At 27.4% G+C, this 20381-nt stretch overlaps 2 protein-coding genes across 2 annotated transcripts; one reads left to right on the top strand and one right to left on the bottom strand.

Annotated features, from left to right (window-relative positions):
- Positions 1 to 10148: 10148 nt before the first annotated feature.
- LOC101497201 (uncharacterized) lies at positions 10149 to 10859 on the top strand. Its single transcript, XM_004498974.3, has 3 exons — positions 10149 to 10230; positions 10304 to 10405; positions 10533 to 10859. The coding sequence occupies exons 2-3, from the start codon at positions 10340 to 10342 to the stop codon at positions 10842 to 10844; spliced, it is 378 nt and encodes a 125-aa protein (XP_004499031.2). The 5' UTR covers positions 10149 to 10230; positions 10304 to 10339; the 3' UTR covers positions 10845 to 10859.
- A 6041-nt stretch (positions 10860 to 16900) lies between these two features.
- Positions 16901 to 20090, bottom strand: LOC101491767 (putative cyclin-A3-1). The gene is made up of 8 exons (XM_004498959.4): positions 19557 to 20090; positions 19160 to 19392; positions 18977 to 19052; positions 18780 to 18856; positions 18657 to 18690; positions 17867 to 18016; positions 17654 to 17788; positions 16901 to 17496 (listed from the first exon to the last, which is right to left on the bottom strand). The coding sequence occupies exons 1-8, from the start codon at positions 19857 to 19859 to the stop codon at positions 17419 to 17421; spliced, it is 1086 nt and encodes a 361-aa protein (XP_004499016.1). The 5' UTR covers positions 19860 to 20090; the 3' UTR covers positions 16901 to 17418.
- Between the last annotated feature and the right edge of the window lie 291 nt (positions 20091 to 20381).

Here is a 20381-nt window from a genome sequence, read left to right as displayed (position 1 = left end):
TCATACATTTTTTAAGTTTCAACGTATATAACCATACATATACTATGTTATGAAATATAAGCCATAAAAATATATTTTAGTATATAACTATACATAATCATATATCAATATTTCAGATGACATATAATTTTTTCTATCGAAGTATATAAATAGAATTAAAGCTCAAAGATGTAAACTAAAAAATATAAAAATTATCACGCTTTTTGTTTATCTAAAAGAAAAAAAGTTTGAAAGAATGTAAATGATATATAAGCCATTTTCTTCCTATTTCGAGATATAAAATAAGTTACACTAATTATAGTCATGTATTTATTTGTTGATAAACCAAGAGGTAAACTACAAAAATGTAAGACTTATCACACTTTTTGTTTATCTAAAAGAAAAAAAGTTTGAAAGCATACAAACGATCGTATATGTCATTGTCTTCCTATTTCGAAATATAAAATAACTTACACCGATTATAGTTATGTATTTATCTGTTGAGAAATCTTTAAAATGACCCAATATATTAATTGAGAGTTAAAATCATATAAAAATAAGAATAGTTATCAATAATGATGGATGTATAATTGTTATCAATAATGATGAATAAGTAATGAATGTCGAATAAGTAATATGAATAGTTGTACAAAATGTTATATGAAAAAAATATAATAAAATTTGTGCTAAAAACAAATTGTAGGTAAGATAATAAAAAAAATATAATGTTTGTTAGATGTCTCACATCAAATTTTTTTATTTGATAATATTTAAATGAGATAACACAATGTTTAATAACATATCATAACTGGATGTAAAATCTATTTTTATATATATAAAGAAGATTTGTGTGAGGACATATAATCATATAGAGTCTAATTATATAAATTTTTTATTTAATATGGCCAAAATAGTCCTTTGTTGTGTAGTATAAATAGGATTCACAAATTTGGTGAATCATTCAAATAGAAAGTTCTCCATTGAGAATATTAGGAGAATTTTCTGAACAGATTTCAGAGTCATATTTACTATATAGTCAGGATATAGTAGCAAACTAGTAACTCTAACTAGCTGCACCAAGAATTTGGTAAAGCGAATAAACACTTCAATTTATTTCTTCTTTTCTTTTCTTTTTGTCATTCTATCTTTTCTTTCATATCGTCTCTGCTATTTATATTCGGGCATGCAACTACAGTGGGATACCCCACTGCTAACATACGAGGCTGCTGCATCAGATTCAATTTCGGAAAAATCACACAACTTCACACATGACACTTGTAAAAGTATATTACAAACAGCAAATGCAAAAATATCTATTCTAGTTGTTTGATATTTCCACACAAATGCATTTTGGGGTGTCTTATGATGTTTGAAGAATTGAATTAATAAAAAAATATTGATGTTTGAAGACTATCTTATCTTTTATTATTGTGTAAAACTCGGTACTTATATAAATCTCATATTGAGTAGTGTTAAGAAAAAATAATTATTATTGTTATTATTATAACTACATAGAGTTAGTTTTATTTATAATTTTTTATATAAAATTGTGTTAGAAAGTTCACAATTTGATCTTTGTAAATGTGTTTACTCTTGTGTGAATGTGTTTTCCTTTTTGTCTTATTTACTTCGCGATACATAAGGGACCCAAGACCGGTCAAACAATTATTATTTTATGCATGCCTTTTGCCTCTAAGAATAGCATTCCTAATTCACAAGTTAGTACTCCTCTTCTCTTATTTATAAATAAAACGTGAGTTAATAAAATTAATGTAAAAAAATTGATGAATTTAGATTTATTTTTGTTAATTTATTTTTGTTTTTAATAAAAACAAAACAAAAATATGAATTTAGATTAAATATATTAATTTGTATTAATTTATTTTTCTTATAAATAAAAATAAAAATAATGTACATTTAACGGTGAAATTTTAAAAAAGTACAGTATATCATTGTTATTTTTTTAAAATATTACCATATATTATTGTGATTTTGATAAAAATTACATCTTAAAATTTCAACAAAATGATGTTATTAATATAATTTAGACAAACACTTGTTAGTTATAAAATGAAATTTAAATATAATTTTAATTATTTATCTTCTATTTAATATTTATTTTGATTTTTTAATCTTTTTTTTTTCAAATTCATTTAGTTTTTTATTTTTTATTTGTCTTTTATTTTGTACTTAATAATCGATTTAGTCATTTATTTTTCATAAAATTATATAAGTTTATTCTTCTATTAAAAACAAAAACAAATTTTACACGAAAGATAAAAAAAACAAAAACAAACAAATAAATATAAATTATCAAAATAATAATAATTAAAAATAAATAAAATTAAGTAACTAACCAGTAGAAATCTAGATTGGACAGAGTAAAGGAAAAAAAGAATACAAGAAATTAATACACTAGCCAAATAAAACGGGACACATTAAATAATTAAACATTAATCATCCGTTTGAAAATTTATCTGTCAAAAATTTGAGTCAAATATATAAATAATTTTTAATCCGCTTTTGGTTATATTTTGAGATGGAAGAAGTACACATTAACTTAGCCAACTATAATACTATATGTTCAAAATTTACACATCATGTATAAACTGCATACATAGGATCAAAGTGCTAATTTCTAACTGATAAAAATGCTAATTAAGTAGCCACCATATATATATTGCTTAATAAACTTCGAAGAAAACAGCATCCAATCATGGTTGAAAAATTCAACAAAGAATTTTACAATATTACCACTCTCTACACATTCAAATTTGCACATTTACAAACCTTAACTCACTTTATAAATAATGAAACTATGATTTATAACTCAACGATTATGAAGAGGGTCTGATGCATTAGGAACTTTCCTCATCTGTGATAAGTAAACACCAAATGGTTGATTTGAACGTTGGTGTTCATGCTTCCTTTGACTCTGTTTTTTCTCTGTCTTATTACTCTGTTGCTTGTTGTTCATACCAACAACTAAAGGCTCTTCTTTTTCTCCACATACTAAGAAAGTGACAATAAGAAAAACAAAAACAATTACCTTATGAAAGTGCATGTTTTGTTGGGTTCAAAGGAGAAGAAGATGAGGTGGTAATATAGATAGATGCATAGATGTAAGAAAAGTTGGAGGAATTAAAGGCAAAAAAGAAAGAGTTGATAATAGTATGAGAGGAGAGGGAAAAGGTAATAGGCTTTGTTTGTTTTTTGGGCAGTGTAGAAGGAAAAAGGTGATGCAGTGATTTCATTATGCACACACTGCAAACAAGGGACACATCTCACGAGAGTGTCTTTTTGTTGCTTTTGCTTTTAGTATATATTCTGTCTGTTTCACGATTAACTTTTGTTTTTATTGGAATCCTGCATTTGTTTCAATAACACCATAAAAAGATCAAAAGTTATGGACATCATATGCTAAATATCATCTGCATTATACAACAATCAAAACCCAACAACCAAACATCTCAAAATTTGTAGGAAACTATCAAACTATATAAATTTCAAAAAATTAATGATATTATTCTAAATCAAAACAATTTGGAACACTAAATTAAATTTATGATTTAAAAAATATTACTAATTTTAGAGACTAAATCATCGATTTGTTCTACAAAATTCCAAATCCACTTTTTATTTTTCTATCTACTGTTACTGAATCTGATTTTCTAGTAGCTTTTTTTGAGTTCCCCGTAATAAGGGTCATTCCAAGATCAATTTTCGGCCAATGTGTATTCTGATTTTGGCTCATTTGCTTTTCTTTATTTATTTGTCTTGGCGTTACTTGTCTGATTTGTAAAGGTGACACAAGTTTTGCTAACTATAGGTATTTCTGGTAGCATCAGAACCCAATAATAAACAGTGTCACCTAAAAATGAGTAAGTTCTAGTCTTCAACTTCCGAGTATCTTTTGCCTCAGCTTTTTCATTTTTTGGGTTTTGGTTTTGCTTTGGGTAACAGCTTAACATGTCGCTGTCTCAACTCACCCCATCATCCATAATTGCTCCCTCATCTTTCTAGGACTTTTTATTTTATATATTACGCTCTATTGTTTAATTTTTTATATATGTAGTAAAAGAAGTAAAATTTAATATGTAATATTGACTATAAATCAGATTTTTAAAATAAAAAATTTAAACGACCACGTATGTCGTATATTAAAAGTAAATAATAATAGTTATTTTTATTTTTATAATTATAATAATTAATATATTTTTTATTTAAAATTAGTCAATATATTGATTATTAAAAAATATATACTAAAATATTCTATTTATTTTATCTTTATGAGGTCGCATCTTCTGCGACTATTTGAATGATTATTTTTTTAGGCAAAGAGATTACATCCATCTTCCGGATGTGATCATATGTTACATTTTAAATTTTTTTATTTTTATAAAAGAATAATTATTAATTTAATAAATAATTTAAAATTTTAATATAATATTAATAAAATTAAATATAATATATTTAAAATTAAAAAAAATTAAAATTAATATAGTTGAATAGATGTGTCAAAATAAATTACTTACTATATTATTTTAATAATTTCGTACTATTTTGCAGATAAATTTATATTATTTTAACAACTCTCTCATGTATTTTGCACATCAATCTATATTATTTCAATCACTACATTCTATATTGAAGATAAAATAGCAACTTAATTCTATTTTGTTATTAACTTGCTCCTGTTTTTTCTCCAAATATAATAAATAAATAAAATAAAATAATAATAATAAAGTAAATTATATTAATAAAATCAAATAAAATACATTAAACTGAATAAAAAAAATACATCAAATTGAAAAAGAAAAAAATACATAAACTTAAATTAATGATATCTACTTAAATGTCATTCAAATCCACATCTGCATGTACCTATCTACACTGTTATTATATTGTTGGAAAACAACCTAAATGTGGAACTCGAGAACATTTAGAGATTTATATGAAAATAAAAAGGATTTGTTAAAATAATATTGCATGTTATTTATTTTGACACATTTACTCAACCGCATTATATTTATTTGGGCACAATTATTCCTTTGTAAAAATTAAAAATAAAAAAAATTAAAAGGTAATAGATGGTCGCATTTCCGATATGCGACTTTCTATTGCATAAAAAAAATCCAAGTGGTCGCATGACAGAAATGCGACCTTCCGAAGGTCACAATATGACAATTTAATATATATTTTTTAATATAGAATATATTGGTTAGTTTAAAAAAAAGATATTTTATATATATATATATATAATCTTTATTTATATGATTTTGATTTGATTAAAATAAAATAAAAAATGTATTATATATTGAATTGATATAAATTAAGTAATAGTTTTATTCATAAAAATAAAAAAATTCACGAGTTGTTACTTTTGAAAAGTATTAATGAATATGGTATAATTTTTGATGATTTTCAATAGATCGTCTATAACATTTTAGAGATGTTATTTTAATCTTAAAAGTAAGCTCTTTGTAAAAAACATATTTTAAATAATTAAAAGGATAAAATAAATTTTAGGTCCTATAAAAAAATTTAAAAATTTTATTTTAGTCATTATGAAAAAATTCTCAACTTTTTAATCCTTAAAACTTTTGTATTCATTTATAGTCCTTATTTTGAACTGTTTTTTTATTAAAAAAAAAATTATATTTTTAGTCACAAAAAAATTTCTATAAAATCAAAATAGAGATTTTAAGTGAATAAAAAAAAATTTAAGAACTAAACTTAAAAAATCATAATTTGGTAGAGATAAAAAATATGTATAAAGAAAAATAAACTCACATTCATTTTATTATTTTATAACAAAAATTTGGAGCCCTAACCAATAGTCGGCTTTAATTTTTAAGACATGTCCACGATAGACCACTTATAAAAGTGGTACATCAAATAAGTCATCGTTAAAAAAATATAATAGTTAAAAATGACAATACAATCTGCACCCACGTGTGGATACCCATTTGAATCTATCGTAGTTTAGGAGGGGAAACCCACTTTCATTTAATGTGGATGTGAATTTCTTCGATAGTAAAACTCGGGGGCAGATTTTGGGTTTTGATGTTCGTCCCCCACCTATATAATATATGAGTGGGTGCGGACAAAATAAATCGAACCATGTTACGGGTAATGACGAAGATTTAAATTTCACACCCAATAAAAATGGATGCAAATGCGGGTTTTTCTCGACTTCTTGGGTGTAGGAGAGACAAAATTCGTCCCCGCGTCCCCCCCATTGCCTTGCCTAGTAATAATTAAAAGAAAGTGAATAATTTTTTTATAAAATTATATTTATTAATTTGTTTTCTGTTGTAATAAATGTAAAGCATAATTATTGTTTTGGAAAAAACCTACATAGTAATAATTGAAGGTAATATAAATAAATTAATAATTAAAGTTACCTTAAAAAAAATACATCCTATGTCAAAAATAATTTAGTTATTTTATTATTTCGCACATATTAAAAAAATATATAAATAAAATAGAGATAATATTATTTTTACCAAATTATTTTTGTTAGATATTGGTGAATTATCAATATCATAAATGTATAATAAAAAATATTACATTGAAAATGATGTAAGTAATATTATTTTAAATGTCTAATTAAAAAAAAAGTAAATTGAAATGATCAATTATTTTATAAGTAATATTATTTCAAATGTCTAATTAAAAAAAGTAAATTGAAATTATCAATTATTTTACACAAAAACTTATTTTTATGAATCAATTATATTAAAATAGAAAAAAAATATTTTTTAAAAACATTTTACTTTTTTTATGTGAATTCATTTTAAGACGGAGAACATTTATTTATTTATTTTTAATTGCATGGCTCATTAGCTCCTTGCATGCCTTACTCTCCTATGTCGCAGAAACTTTTGAAAAGTATAGATAGCTTATTAACAGAAATTGTCTATTTATTATTACATTACTTTCTGTGGATCTAAACATATAAACTTAATGTAATTAATTATTGTCCATGACATATCATAGTATTAACTTTTAATAAGAGTTTGACATAATAATTTTAAATGAAAAAAATTAAATCTTATTAAAATAATTAGAAAATAATTATTAATATCATTTTAATTAATTTAATTAATAAACAGACTAGCTTGAAGTAGACGTTTAAAAACAAAAACAAAATGTAACCAATTATCCAAAAAATCCTATTTATAATAAGTAAATAATGTAAGCAAGGCTAGCTTAAAGTAGAGGTTTTTGAGTGGTCATGTCATGCGTGAGACTAATGGGGCTCTACCAAATGCCTGAATAAATGGCTTGATTGTGGATACTTAAAACATTAAAAAGCCACATTGTATCCAAAAAAATAAAAATAAAAAACATTAAAAACCCACAGGTATTCGACACTGATGTCTCGTGTGCTTCCGTGACCGTGAGAGGTGGTGTTTTTTTCAAAAGTATCGCTCTCTTGTTTTTTACAAATCGTGAGCAAGTCATGGTAACAAGTCTTGGACACACTCACAGAAAAGTAACATGTGGCATTATTATTTTGATTATTTTAATTATTTTAATAACAAGTCTTCAGTGTTATGATATGTATAAGGTTAATCATCTCATAGGATAGGATGATGAATAAATAGCTAAACGAGGGATGATAAAAAGAAATTTATTAAACTTAATAAAATGATTCATCACGTCACGTTCATTCAACAATTAAAGTGAGAGATTATCTACGTCTATTTTCATGTAAACAAATTAAATTTGTGATGTTGGTTATTTGTAAAAACTATAAAAATATTAATTTAGTTAGTAATGATGGATATCCATTTGAAATAAAGGAAATTCGATAGATGTAGTTTTCTTTTTCCAACGTTAGATGTATTTAATAATAGATTTGAAAGAGTAATGAATTCTATTGTGTGTCATTGGTAACATTAGTAAGTTACTTTATAATTTATAAAAGTAGTTTAAAAATTTGTTTGATCCAATTATCGTTCACTACAAGAATTTTTTAAGTTTGCGACACTTAGCCTGCGACGGTTCTGAAATAACCGCCTTCACCTTCACATCGCGACGGTTTTGGAGGCGGTTTTCGTCAACCGCCGCAACCGTACTACACCATATAAAGCACACGAGTTGCGTTTTTTAATCTGGCCGCCAGTTTGCGACAGTTCCTGGGGCGGTTTTAATCAACCGCCGTCGTCGTTTAGGGCATAAACGTGTTTTATTTTTCCAGATTTTGTAAGTTCATTCCTCACTCTCTCTTTCGTTTAGTGCTTTGTTATCCCCGTACACATCCTTTCACAACCCTAAAATTTCTGAAAACCCCCAAATCTGTCAACCCTAAAACTTCTGAAGGAAACGAAATCGAAGAGAAACGAAAGCGAAGAGAAACGAAATCTACTCTGTAAAAGAAGGTGATTTATCATCTTGGAAACAAAATCAACTATTGCAAAGGTAATCATTCAGTTCCATTTAACAGTTTAGTTCCAATTTTTTTGTGCGGCAAGTGTTATCTTAATTTTGAAATTAATCATAATGAATGAAAAGCATCACAGATTGTTTTCTGTAAATTGGGGCACTGGTACAACACGATATATTGCATAATTTTATTAAATAAAAAAACTAAATGAATACTCTGTCCATAATGGTCTAACTTGAAGTTTTCAACAAAATTCCTTGCTGTATATAAAGTAAAAATTTCTATAAAGGGGCACAAAGGGATGAAATAGCCATTGTTTCATTTAGAAGCAAAACAAACAACAGAGTAGCCAAACTTAGTGTCTTTATATGGATTGGTTTGTAGTTGAGTGATGTTGGCTTATTGTGATGCTTAACTCAAATGTGTTCAGACAACTGATAATATAATTTGAGGGGAAAAGAGAAAGTATTGGGGTACAAACCCAGTGAGTTCCTGTACTAGCTAGTTACAGTAAGCATTAAGAGTATCCATCTATCATTAGAGGATGAAAAGCTTGTTGTTGTTTCCTTAAATCTTATGAGAATGAGGACACTGTTTAGGTTCATAACTCACAAGTGTATATTTTATGCTGCTGAGTGCTTACATAAAGATTTAGATTGGTGCACAAGGTCAGGGGATGATTTTAATTGAGCCTTGCTTGTGTTATGCTTGCAACTTTTCTTTTAATGACTGAGGTGTTGATAGCCTTATGGGCTTTCTTTTAATTTTTCAAATTATCATTCATATTTTTTTGAAGAGATATCTTTGTTTACTCAATATAACATAAATGCAACATTCTGCAGCTTGACAGATTCTCGTAAAGTTGTGGTTTGCAACATTCATGTGCTTTACAATCCAAATAGAGGAGAAATCAAGCTTGGCCAGGTATGCGATGTCTGTTTGATATAACGTTCTCTTGGTTTGATTGTTTGATATATGTTAATGATTGGTTTGTTTGAGATTGGTTTGTTTGCTTTTAAAAATAATTTCCAGATTGTTTGTTGCCTTTGAAACTTTGAAGGCAACAATATGTGTTTGAATGATGGTCTCCAGTAATGTAAAACTTGTAAAGTAGTGGCAATGTCAATGATATTTATGCTGGACCTGTGTCCTGGAGATATAATCGGAGAAACTAGAAATGTGAAATAAAACTGGTTGTCCAAACATAAATTCAGCTCATCAATCTTCTGATTCTCCAGTGGCTTCTGGTTTCAAATGGGCAACCGGTAGGATCAGCTGCTGGTTTGTTAGGCGGTTTTTTGGGTGAAATTGCAAGGAAGTTTAAGGATTTTCCTATAATGTACGACAATTGGAAACTAGTTCCATCGACAAGAAAAAATGAAATTTTTAAGGATAAAATACAGGTATCAATTATAAACAACTGAATATTCTTTATTGTTTTGATTGTAAACTAATTTTTTTTTTTTTTTATGATTATGCTAGTCAAAATTTGTTGTCGATGATAAAGACAACAAAAAATATATCCTTTCAAGCCTTGGAAAGAAATGGCGAGATGCACGATGTAGGTTGTTTAAGAAATTTTATAAGTGGGACATTTCTTTGGAGGAAAATCTACAAAATTATCCACGTTCTATTAATCAAGACCATTGGACTATTTTTGTCCAATACAGGCGTAAGACAGATACAGTGGTAACTATTCTTTTCTTGCGTTGTCATTTGTTTTCTATTGTTTAGTTTTTTTATGTCATTTGTTATCATTGTAGGAGAAGGCTGATAAAAATGCTGCAAATAGAGAAAAGCTAAAGATCCTTCATACATTAGGCTCTAAGACGCTTGCAAGGAAGAGGGATGAGTTGGTAGGATTTTTTCAATCTACTATTGATTGCATACTTAATTGAACATGTACTTATTACATGTGTTTACTTGTAGGAACTGAGAGATGGTCGAAAATACAGTAGGGGTGAAATGTATTCAATTTGTCATAAAAAGTCTGATGGGTCATTTGTCAACGACGAAGCCAAGGAAAAATATGTAAGTGTAAATAATAGAAGTGTTATGTAATTGTAAATATTTGTTATTGACCACCTTATAAATCAAAGATGCAACTGTTAGTTTTGGTAATAGTGAGGAATTTAGTTTGCTTTATCTGTTTGCACAGGAACAATTGCAAGCTGAAATTGGGAAGACTCCTTCTCCAAATGAAGCATTTGTTAATGTGTTTGGAAAAGAACATCCTGGATATGTTCGTTGTATGGGACTTGGAATAACACCATCACAAATTACTACATCTACTTCTCACTCTGTAAGATCAATGTCTTCCTCTGAAGCTAATGAAAAGATGGAGAAAATGCAAGCTGAAATTGATAGGCTTAAGAAAAGGGATTCTGAAGTTGATATGTTGAAGGAGCAAATTGCTTTCTTGATGCAAATGCAAAATTCTAGAGACAAACAGGTAAAATTATTTTCATAGCAAACATATTTAAAAATCTTGTGAGAGTTGTTTGTCTTTGATTAAAAATATTAATTGTGTAAAGGTTTCTTATAGCTATAAGAGAAATTTAGTTAATTAGTTTTGACAATATTTATCAATATTCATTGAGGTTAATATATACTTTTTTTTTTCAGGCAATGGACATAGAATCGCCAATAGATAGTAGACGTTCATCTGAGTCCAGCCACCAACCTGATGATCGTGGAACAACTTCATTAGGGACTAATTAGATATTTGGATGAACTTCTAAGTTTGATGGAGTTGTTTTGTATTGTTAGCTACTCCACTAATTAATGTTTTGAATATTTAAACTATTTTATTTGTTGTTTTAGTTAACTTCAATGTATGAATTGGTGTTATTTGTTTTGAAAAAATTATATAAATTGGATTTAGGTACAATAGTTATTAATTATGTATTTAAATTATGTGGATGGTATTTATGAATATTTTTTATTTTAATTGATTAAAAATAGGAAAAAATTTGTATCATATTTTTTTATTTTAAATTATTAGGTTTGCGACGGTTCAAACTGACTCAAAATAAATATAGCGACGGTTGATAACTGTCGTAATTGTGCAGAAAAAAATAAATTTGAGTTTGTTCTAAGTGTCGCAAAATATATTTAGAGGCGGTTGTGAACCGTCGCAAAAGTTGGCGACAGTTGGAACGACGGTTTTGTGAACCGTCGCAAACTGGCCTCCCGACGCACGAATCTGCGACAGTTGCAGAACCGTCGCAAACATCAAACTGCAACGGTTACAACCGCCGCAAACCCTTTTTTTAACCGCCGCAAAACGTTTTTTTTTCTTGTAGTGGTTGTTTGGTTAACAAATTTTTTATATGAGCTTATAATTTTTTTTAGATGTTATTTTAATTAGTATTTGAATTTATAATTTATTTATCGTAAAAATTCATTTTTACTTTAAAAAAATCTTTTATCATATAATGCAATTTGATTAAGGTTATTGTCATGTATTTTTTTTCAATCAGATTTTTGACCTCTTTACCGGTCACATCGTCTAATTATTTGTAATTGAAAATTTGTTACGGAGTCTAGAATTGAAATTTTTTTTACTCAAATTTTAAATTGAATTTGTTGTAAAGTTTATTATTATTTTTTTCTTCCTTAAAATTCATAAACAGGAAATACCAAAAGAGAAAGACATAGAGATAGAGAGTGAGCAACGTGAGAGAGGAAGAGAAAGAAGATAATTTGTTATTTTTAATACATTCAAGATAAAATATATTTAAAATTAAATAATTATGTCTTTTTTATTATTTTATATTTATAAAAACTAAATTTATCAAACATTTTAAAACTATAAATCATCAATTATTATCTATCAGTTATAAACTAACTTTTTAATTATCAACTATCTTATAGTTTAATTCTACTAAATAAAATATTTCTATTTTGAAGTTCTACAAATTTTAAAATACAAAGGATATAAAATACCAGATTGATATTATTACTCTTCTGAAATATCAGAACACAAAATTATATACTTAGTTCCTAATTATGTAAGGCTTAAGTAGCACTAAGCAGGCAAGCTTGCCCAATCTTTCCCCATCTTGCTTTCCAATCATTTTTAGTGTAGTATGTGATTAAATATAAATAAAAATGATAGTTAATAAGATGATATATCTAATTAAAAAATTAATTTAAATACATTAATATTCAATGACTATTTTTATTTATATTTCAATTTAAAATTAATATTAATTAGTAAGGATATATTTGAGATACACTTTCATCTTTGTGCTAAGGTATTATTTGTATGACCGGTCAAAAGTATATAAAGGGATAGAAGAACTATTATTGGTCTATTGGCATGCTGTCTCACTGATGAATTTTTTTTTAGATTATTTTTATAAAAAATCATATTCATTCATTTAGTTTTAAAAAATATATCGATAAAAAATAATATAAACTAATTAAAAAAAAAATGAATATACAAATACGTTCACATTTGTATATATATATAATCAACGACGGATCTAGTATGTGGCTGATCAATGACAGATCTAGTATGTTGCTAATGGGGACAACTTCACATTTTAATATTACTTATTTTTTATTTTAAGCCTCCATAAATTTTATGATTCTAGAAAATATATTGTATATTCAATCAAAAAATGAGTTTTTACCCTAGTCGTGGCTGTATTGTCGAATTCCAGCCAATACGTTAATTGTCCTGAAAAACTGATAGTACTTTTGGATTCTTTTGTCGAAATTTTAAAAAAGTACTACTCATTTACGTGTTTCGGTGAAGTTGATGTTGGACCCTGTCGACGCTATAACACGTCGGTGAGACCTTTTCTAATAACTTGTTTCACGATAATTTGAATATGTTTCTTTGCCTAATATTTTTATTAATTACGTAACACTAATTTTATGCCCCGCGAAATTCTTAATCTTTCATTGACTCTGCAAATTCATTGATGCTTTTGGACTTGTTCGTTGCGCGTTGTCGACATCTCATTGATGCTTTTGGACTTATTTTGGTCCTTATATCTTATGAAAGTGTCAAATTTAGGTATCAGGTGAGAGTGAATTCAAATTCATGTGTGTAAATTAAATGAGATAAACGAGAAAACCATATTTTTTACATAATTTATTCGAGACTCGCTATGTACGGCTGAAGCCTTATGAGTAATAATTGACAATGAGAAAACTTGAATTTGGTAAGGTTAGAATACCAGTTAAAAACTTTTATAGGGTGTTGTTTAATTTGATTTTGAAGATTGTGTGGTAGTTGAATTATCGTAGAATTGCGAATTTGACATATTATGTGTCTTGTTTATATCCACCATTGATATTGATATGATGAGTTGTAATTATTTGCATTGCAATTTACGTGGTGTGTGTGAGTGATCTAATATTATTATTTGTGAGTTAAAATCTTGTACTATTGGAGCTTGTGTATTATGGTGATAAATTTTGAATGTCATATATGGCTTTGGAAATATGTATTAATGATTTGTACTTGTTGACTTATGACGTTACCACCTTGATGAATATAATGAAATGCATATTGTGTTTAATTGAGTAGTGATTAATTCCACATGTGCCAATGATGGTTCTCTCAATGGAGTGAGTAGCATAGGCCACTAAGGGAAGAATCTAAATGTTCTTTGTTTGAAGTAGGGATTTTCTTCTCAACTATATTCAATGTTAAGTGATTTTTAATTAAGAATTGTTATGCAACCTTGTGTAAGTGTGATGTCTTGAGTCTTATATTTTAAAAGGTTTTTTTTATACTCTATTATTGGATTGTTGTGAATCCCTTTCAAAACTAGTGCATTTTACTTTTTATTTCAATTTGGGTTTAGGGTGCTACAAACATAATTTTCGGATTATATATATATATCCTCTCTTTAAAAAAATTAATCAATATATCACACAATCAAAAATATATATTGTCCTACTTTTTTTAGGTTGAATCACCGCCATGTGATCACATGAATCATAGTTTTTTTATGCAATAGGAGGTCGTATCCCGCGAGCATCTATTACCTTTTAATTTTTTTATTTTTTACTTTTACAAAGAAATAATTATTAATTTAATAAATAAATTAATGTTAAAATATTAAAAGAAACAAAATTATATTCATAAAATAAAATACATCTAATTGAAAAAATACATCAATTTTAATTCATTTGAGTAAATGTGGCAAAATAAATAACGTGATATATTATTTTAACAGCTCTATCCTATTTTACATATAAATCTATATTGTTTTAGAAACTCTCTCATATTTTACAGATAAAATAACAACTTAATTATATTTTGTTAACAACTGCATCTTATTTTTTCTCCGGATCTAAGAAATAAATAATAATAATAATAATAATAATAATAATAATAACAAAAGTAAATTATATTAATAAAATCAATTAAAATACATTTAATTGAAGAAAAAAATCAAGTTGAAGAAAAAATACATGAAATTTAAATTAACGATGTTCATTTAAATGTTCTCTAGTTTCACATCTAAGTTGTACTCTAACAATATAATATCAACGTAGATAAGTACATTCACATGTAGAACTGGAGGACATTTAAGTAGACATCACTGATTTAAATTTCATGTATTTTTTTATTCAATTTGATGTATTATTATTAATTTAAAACATTAATATAATTTATTTATTTATTATTATTATTATTATTATTATTTATTATATCCAGAACAAAAAAATAGGAGGGAGTTGTTAACAAAATTGAATTAAGTTGTTATTTAATCTCCAAAATAGGATCAAGTTGTTACAATAATATAGATTAATCAGTAAAATAGTAAGGAGTTGTTAAAATGATATAAGTTATATATGTTGGCAATTGCAAAAAAAAAAAAAAAAAAAAAAAAAAAAAAAAAAAAAAAAAAAAAAAAAAAAAAAAAAAAAAAAAAAAAAAAAAAAAAAAAAAAAAAAAAAAAAAAAAAAAAAAAAAAAAAAAAAAAAAAAAAAAAAAAAAAAAAAAAAAAAAAAAAAAAAAAAAAAAAAAAAAAAAAAAAAAAAAAAAAAAAAAAAAAAAAAAAAAAAAAAAAAAAAAAAAAAAAAAAAATCTTTTGGTTGCATACTAAAGTAAAGAAAAAAAGTACATTTTAGAATATATTTTTCAATGTGGAGTATATTAATTAGTTTTTTATTTAAAAAAAATTATATATATATATATATATATATGGACTAGGGTGGTTGATGGAATCGGGAGGAGCTAGGACTAATGTCTACCCTCCTCTAGGTTCGTCTTTGAACACCATAACAAGATGGAAAAATAAAAATACTGTATTAAAAATTAATGTAGTATTATAGCAACAAAATAAAAAAAAAATCACAAAAAAGATAAATATGTGTGAAAATAACTTATTAAAAATAAAAGATAGAGGAAAACAACGTAAAGGGTGATCTTTAACCATACGATCTCAAATCACATATCTTCTAAGATGAACAATAAATAGAGTTGGAGAAGAAACGGTTTTCGCAACAAAGTTTTATCTAGTTTTTAGTAGACTTATCTATTGCAGAAAAGAAAAGAGCTCTGTTAAAAAAGTTTAATTGCACTAATGGTCTCATATTTTACCTTCATAAAAATAATATCTCTATTTTAAAATTAAACTTTTGACCTATAAAATGATGATTCATAACCACAATTATAAATTTGAAGAGAAAAGAGTATGTATAGTGAAAAAACATCACCTTTTTAAGACTATAAATCATTTTCAGAGTAATAATTATAATTTGAGACCAACATTACAACAAATGTGAAAATAGAAGAGCTAAAAGGTTAGATTATAAAATAAGAGAACCAAAAGTACAATTAAATTTATTAAAAAATTATAATTATTTAAAACCTTTGCCTCTAACTCCTTAAATAGGAGCCTCGTGAAGAAGATAAATTAACTATCTCTTGAATTTGAAAAATAAAAATTCTCTCTCTAGTTCTTTTTATTTAAAATAATATCAATTTTTGACGATATAATATTATGCATGATTCTATTCACTAAAATAAAATCCACCATTGGGTTAGATTGATAATTTTGGGCCTTTTGGGCTTTATTCCAAAGCATTAGATATGTTTGAGTCCATTGGATTTATATGGAAATGTGTTTTAAAGCATTACACATTTTCAAGTCCATTGGAGGCTACTTTCCTCACCTCTAACATTCAGTACTTCTAAAGAAACGAGGTTTCTTTATTAATAGTGAAGGTAGGAAAATCATAACTTACCTGTCCTCCCCCACAATCACCCAGTTCCAGCCAACTTCCATTGCCAAAAGGGAACACTTTTTAGCAAAAGATTTTAGATTATGCTACACTGCACAACTTGAGTTATGCAACATTTCACTAAGAAATGTTGGCTCAAGTTCCCAATGGTTTTCTAGACCACGCAAAATTAGCATATTCTATTTTAAAATATACGATGTTTGCAGAATTTGAATTTTTTGTGAAATTGAGACAATCCACCAATACTAACTAAATTTGAGTGTTTAGATATACATATAGATATATTAAAACTAGAAAATAACTGAGACGTGAGAAATTTTCACTATACAAAATTGAGCAAAAATTAACAATAATGTTATACAATGACATTTGCTGGGACAACAGAAGGTAGAAAAATAAACTAACGCAAGCAACTGTGGTACTGTCATCAATCCAACATTTTTTGTCACCAATAATTTGATTTCTGCAATCAGAGCAAGGACACCATAGAATGGAAAAATTAGGATGAAAACCTCTAACACTACCCTTTACATGGAAATAAAAGATCAAAACTCCTTGAAAGAACTCTTGCAAAGAGATCTCTAAATTGTTAAAAAGAAAACCTAATTCAAAACTAACAGGAATAATATTGTGCCATACATGAATTCAGTCATAAAGTCAGTGAGACCAACAATTGATACATTAAATGCCATAGTATTTCATGGCAAGCCCCTCACTCAGCATCAGCAACTCACTTCAATCTTCAATGTTAGTAGACTCTTTTGCTCATGCCTCAACCCATAGTTGAAACTAAGAACTATAGCAAGAAAAATCAAAGACCGAATTGCCTAAGGATCTGCCCCTCTAAATTCAAAATAAGAAAGAGATATCTCCGGAGGAGAGGGTGTTGTTGCCACACATTTGAACTGTGACCAAAATGACAAATGTAACTGGAATCAGCATAAATTTATCAAATATGACAAGTGTAATGAAATACTAAATCACTCATTTCTTTAAAAAGCTTTGCTTGAGATACGACAATTTAAGTTTGTTTGATAAAAAATGGTTGTGCAGGAATATTACCTTATGTTGTTTGTATTTATCTCTCACAGCTTGCAACGTACCCCCTTTCCTACTAAGATACAAGTCATGTAAGTTTAGAACGCATTCCTTCAATTCAGCAGGTTTATATCTGGTGAGTTGATAGAGCACTGAATTCTGTAATTAAATGACAATAATATTAGTTATGCTCAAAGTCAAATACCATATAAAGATCGACATAAATTAAAACATTACCCAAGGATGAGTCTTCGGGCTTAACATAAATCGTGCTAGAAATACAACTGATGCGGCCACCATAGAAGGCAAGAACTTTACACAATTATAATCCAACAAACTGAGCTCAGCAAGGTAACAGCAAAGGAACTCAAACTGCAACTCAGAAGCCTGCACCATGGGATAAAAGTATTAAACAAATGATGAAGTCACCAAATCTGGAACACCCATAAATGGAAATGGGTCTGCATGCAACTTAATGAGTAATAATGCAAGTAAAATTGCTTTCAAACTTCGGGAAAACTCAATTGGAGGACTTTCTATGTTACAGAGCAAAATTTCCTATAACTCAATTGACCAAATTTGCCAACTTTGTAGCATTGGAACATCCCTTCACCATCAAAATTCTTAAAGGCAGTACTGAGATTGCATGATTTTCCCAAGCCTATACTCTATAGTACAAGATAGAAATTAGGTTTTAAATCCAGAAGGTCTGATAACAAACTCAGACATCCCGAATGCTAGTAGGTCCCAACTATTTTCCCAAATGATAAGATAAAGCGCTCTAAAAAAAGTCTCAATTTAAATGCAAGCAACATCTCTTATTTTCACAAACTATCTCCCTACATTTAGTGCTATTTGGGATACACTGGCTTAAAAACTAGTTTCCAAGAGTGAACAATCAAGATTCAAGTCACTTAAGTACTATACCAAACATCCAACACAACTAATTGTAAAACTTAGGCACCCCATAATACCCAAGTCAATGTCATAACAGCTATGAGATAAATTTAACAATAAGTTAACTTACATCAACGCCCTCTTGAGCAACTCTAGTAAATCTTCTGCAAACACAAAAGTGAAAGAGTTAGTCAACATGCTTAAAACAAAATCATTCAACAAAGAAAGAACAGAATCAATAAAGCACACGTGCCTTAGAAATGTCTTTATTGTAGGGCCACCCAATTCAAATTTCAAAGACTTCAATATATCAGCTTCCATGCTCAAAACCTTCAGTCAAACAAAAAATAAAACAATACTATCCAAAATTAGCAAAATCCAAAAAAATAAAATAACAAACCTTAGAGAAAATGGCAAAACACAAGAAGACTTTAAACTACAAAAAATCACCTCTTCTTTGGAGTATGTGTTGTCGGTAATGTAACAAAAATCCTCCACCTCAGGTGGCTTTATCTCCTCGTATTTCCTATTTCCACATTAAATAAACAATATGATTAAACAATTTAATTACAAATCAAAACAATAATTAACAATAAACATAAAAACAAGGAAGCAATGTATGAGGAAACTCACGAAGCAATTAACATTGAAGAAACACCGAGTAATTGAAGCTTCTGTCTACTTAAATCATTCAATGATAGAAACCTATCGATGTAAGAAACACAAAAATAAAGAGTATCTGAAACAAGCTTGTATTCCTCAGAAACTTCAACCAACCAATCCACAAGAACACCTCTCATAATAGCACTAATATCCCTCTGAATTTTCTGAATATAATCATGTAACGGTCTTTTACTAGGATCAACCTGAAAACACACAACAAAAGAAACAATGTAAATCCAAATAAATAAAAATAGTTCATATTCTTCAAAAAAATGACAGCGTTTCAAAAAACCCCAATTTGGGAAAAACTAAAACCCTAGTTAAACTTTAAATTAAATCGCGGTGAAATTGCGGCGTATTATTGTACCTCCAATTTACGAAGGTAATCGTAAATATCGGAAACGTATGTCCCACATAACTGAGGATCTTCCGATTTCTCCGTTACCGGAGATTCAACGGGAGTTGATTTAGAGTCGTTTTTCTTCTTCTGCTTTTGACTATCAGAAACAGGTTTCTCCGTTTGTGAAACGACGTCGTTAATATTGTTGTTAGTGTTTGTTAAGTCGCTGAGAGCGACGCGCTTCTTTTTTCGTTGTTCGCATAATGCAGCGGCTGCTCTTTTCTTTGCTTCACGTTGGGGACGGCGCGTGGAGTTATCTTGATCAGCCATTGAGAAGTTTTTAAGAAGAAGTTGTTATTAGAAGAGAATGGAAAGAAGAGGCAAAATGAGGGTTTAAGAAAGGACGCATGAGAATGGTTTTTTTTTTTTTTTGGTTGAGTTGAGGCGGGGTGATTGGAAATATTTGCAGTGATGTGTGGTGTTTGGGAGATTTTGAAGCGGAAGCGCGTGTTCGAATATTTTCCAGTGGCCGCTGTTCCCGCCCGCTTTTCGGATTCTAGTATTTTGGGTTCTCAAAATAGAAGGAATTTTAAGAAAAAAAATTTTAATTTAGAGTGCGTTTTTTTTTAATTTAAATAAAAATAATTTAAAGATTATTTTTTAAGATATTTAAAAAAAAAATTAATTTTTGTTTATTTATTATTATAAAAATAATTTATTTAAATGATTTTTAATCTGATTGTATACAATTATGTAAAAATAATTTTTTAAACTATAAAATGATCATAAAAAGACATCAAAAATAATTTTTAAGAAATTATATTTGTTTAAAAAAAACATTTTTTAAATACG

Source organism: Cicer arietinum, chromosome 4 (genome assembly GCF_000331145.2).
Source record: "Cicer arietinum cultivar CDC Frontier isolate Library 1 chromosome 4, Cicar.CDCFrontier_v2.0, whole genome shotgun sequence".
Classification (NCBI taxonomy): domain Eukaryota; kingdom Viridiplantae; phylum Streptophyta; class Magnoliopsida; order Fabales; family Fabaceae; genus Cicer; species Cicer arietinum.
The sequence above is the reverse complement of the archived record's forward strand: the minus strand, read 5'-3'. Positions and strand labels throughout refer to the sequence as shown.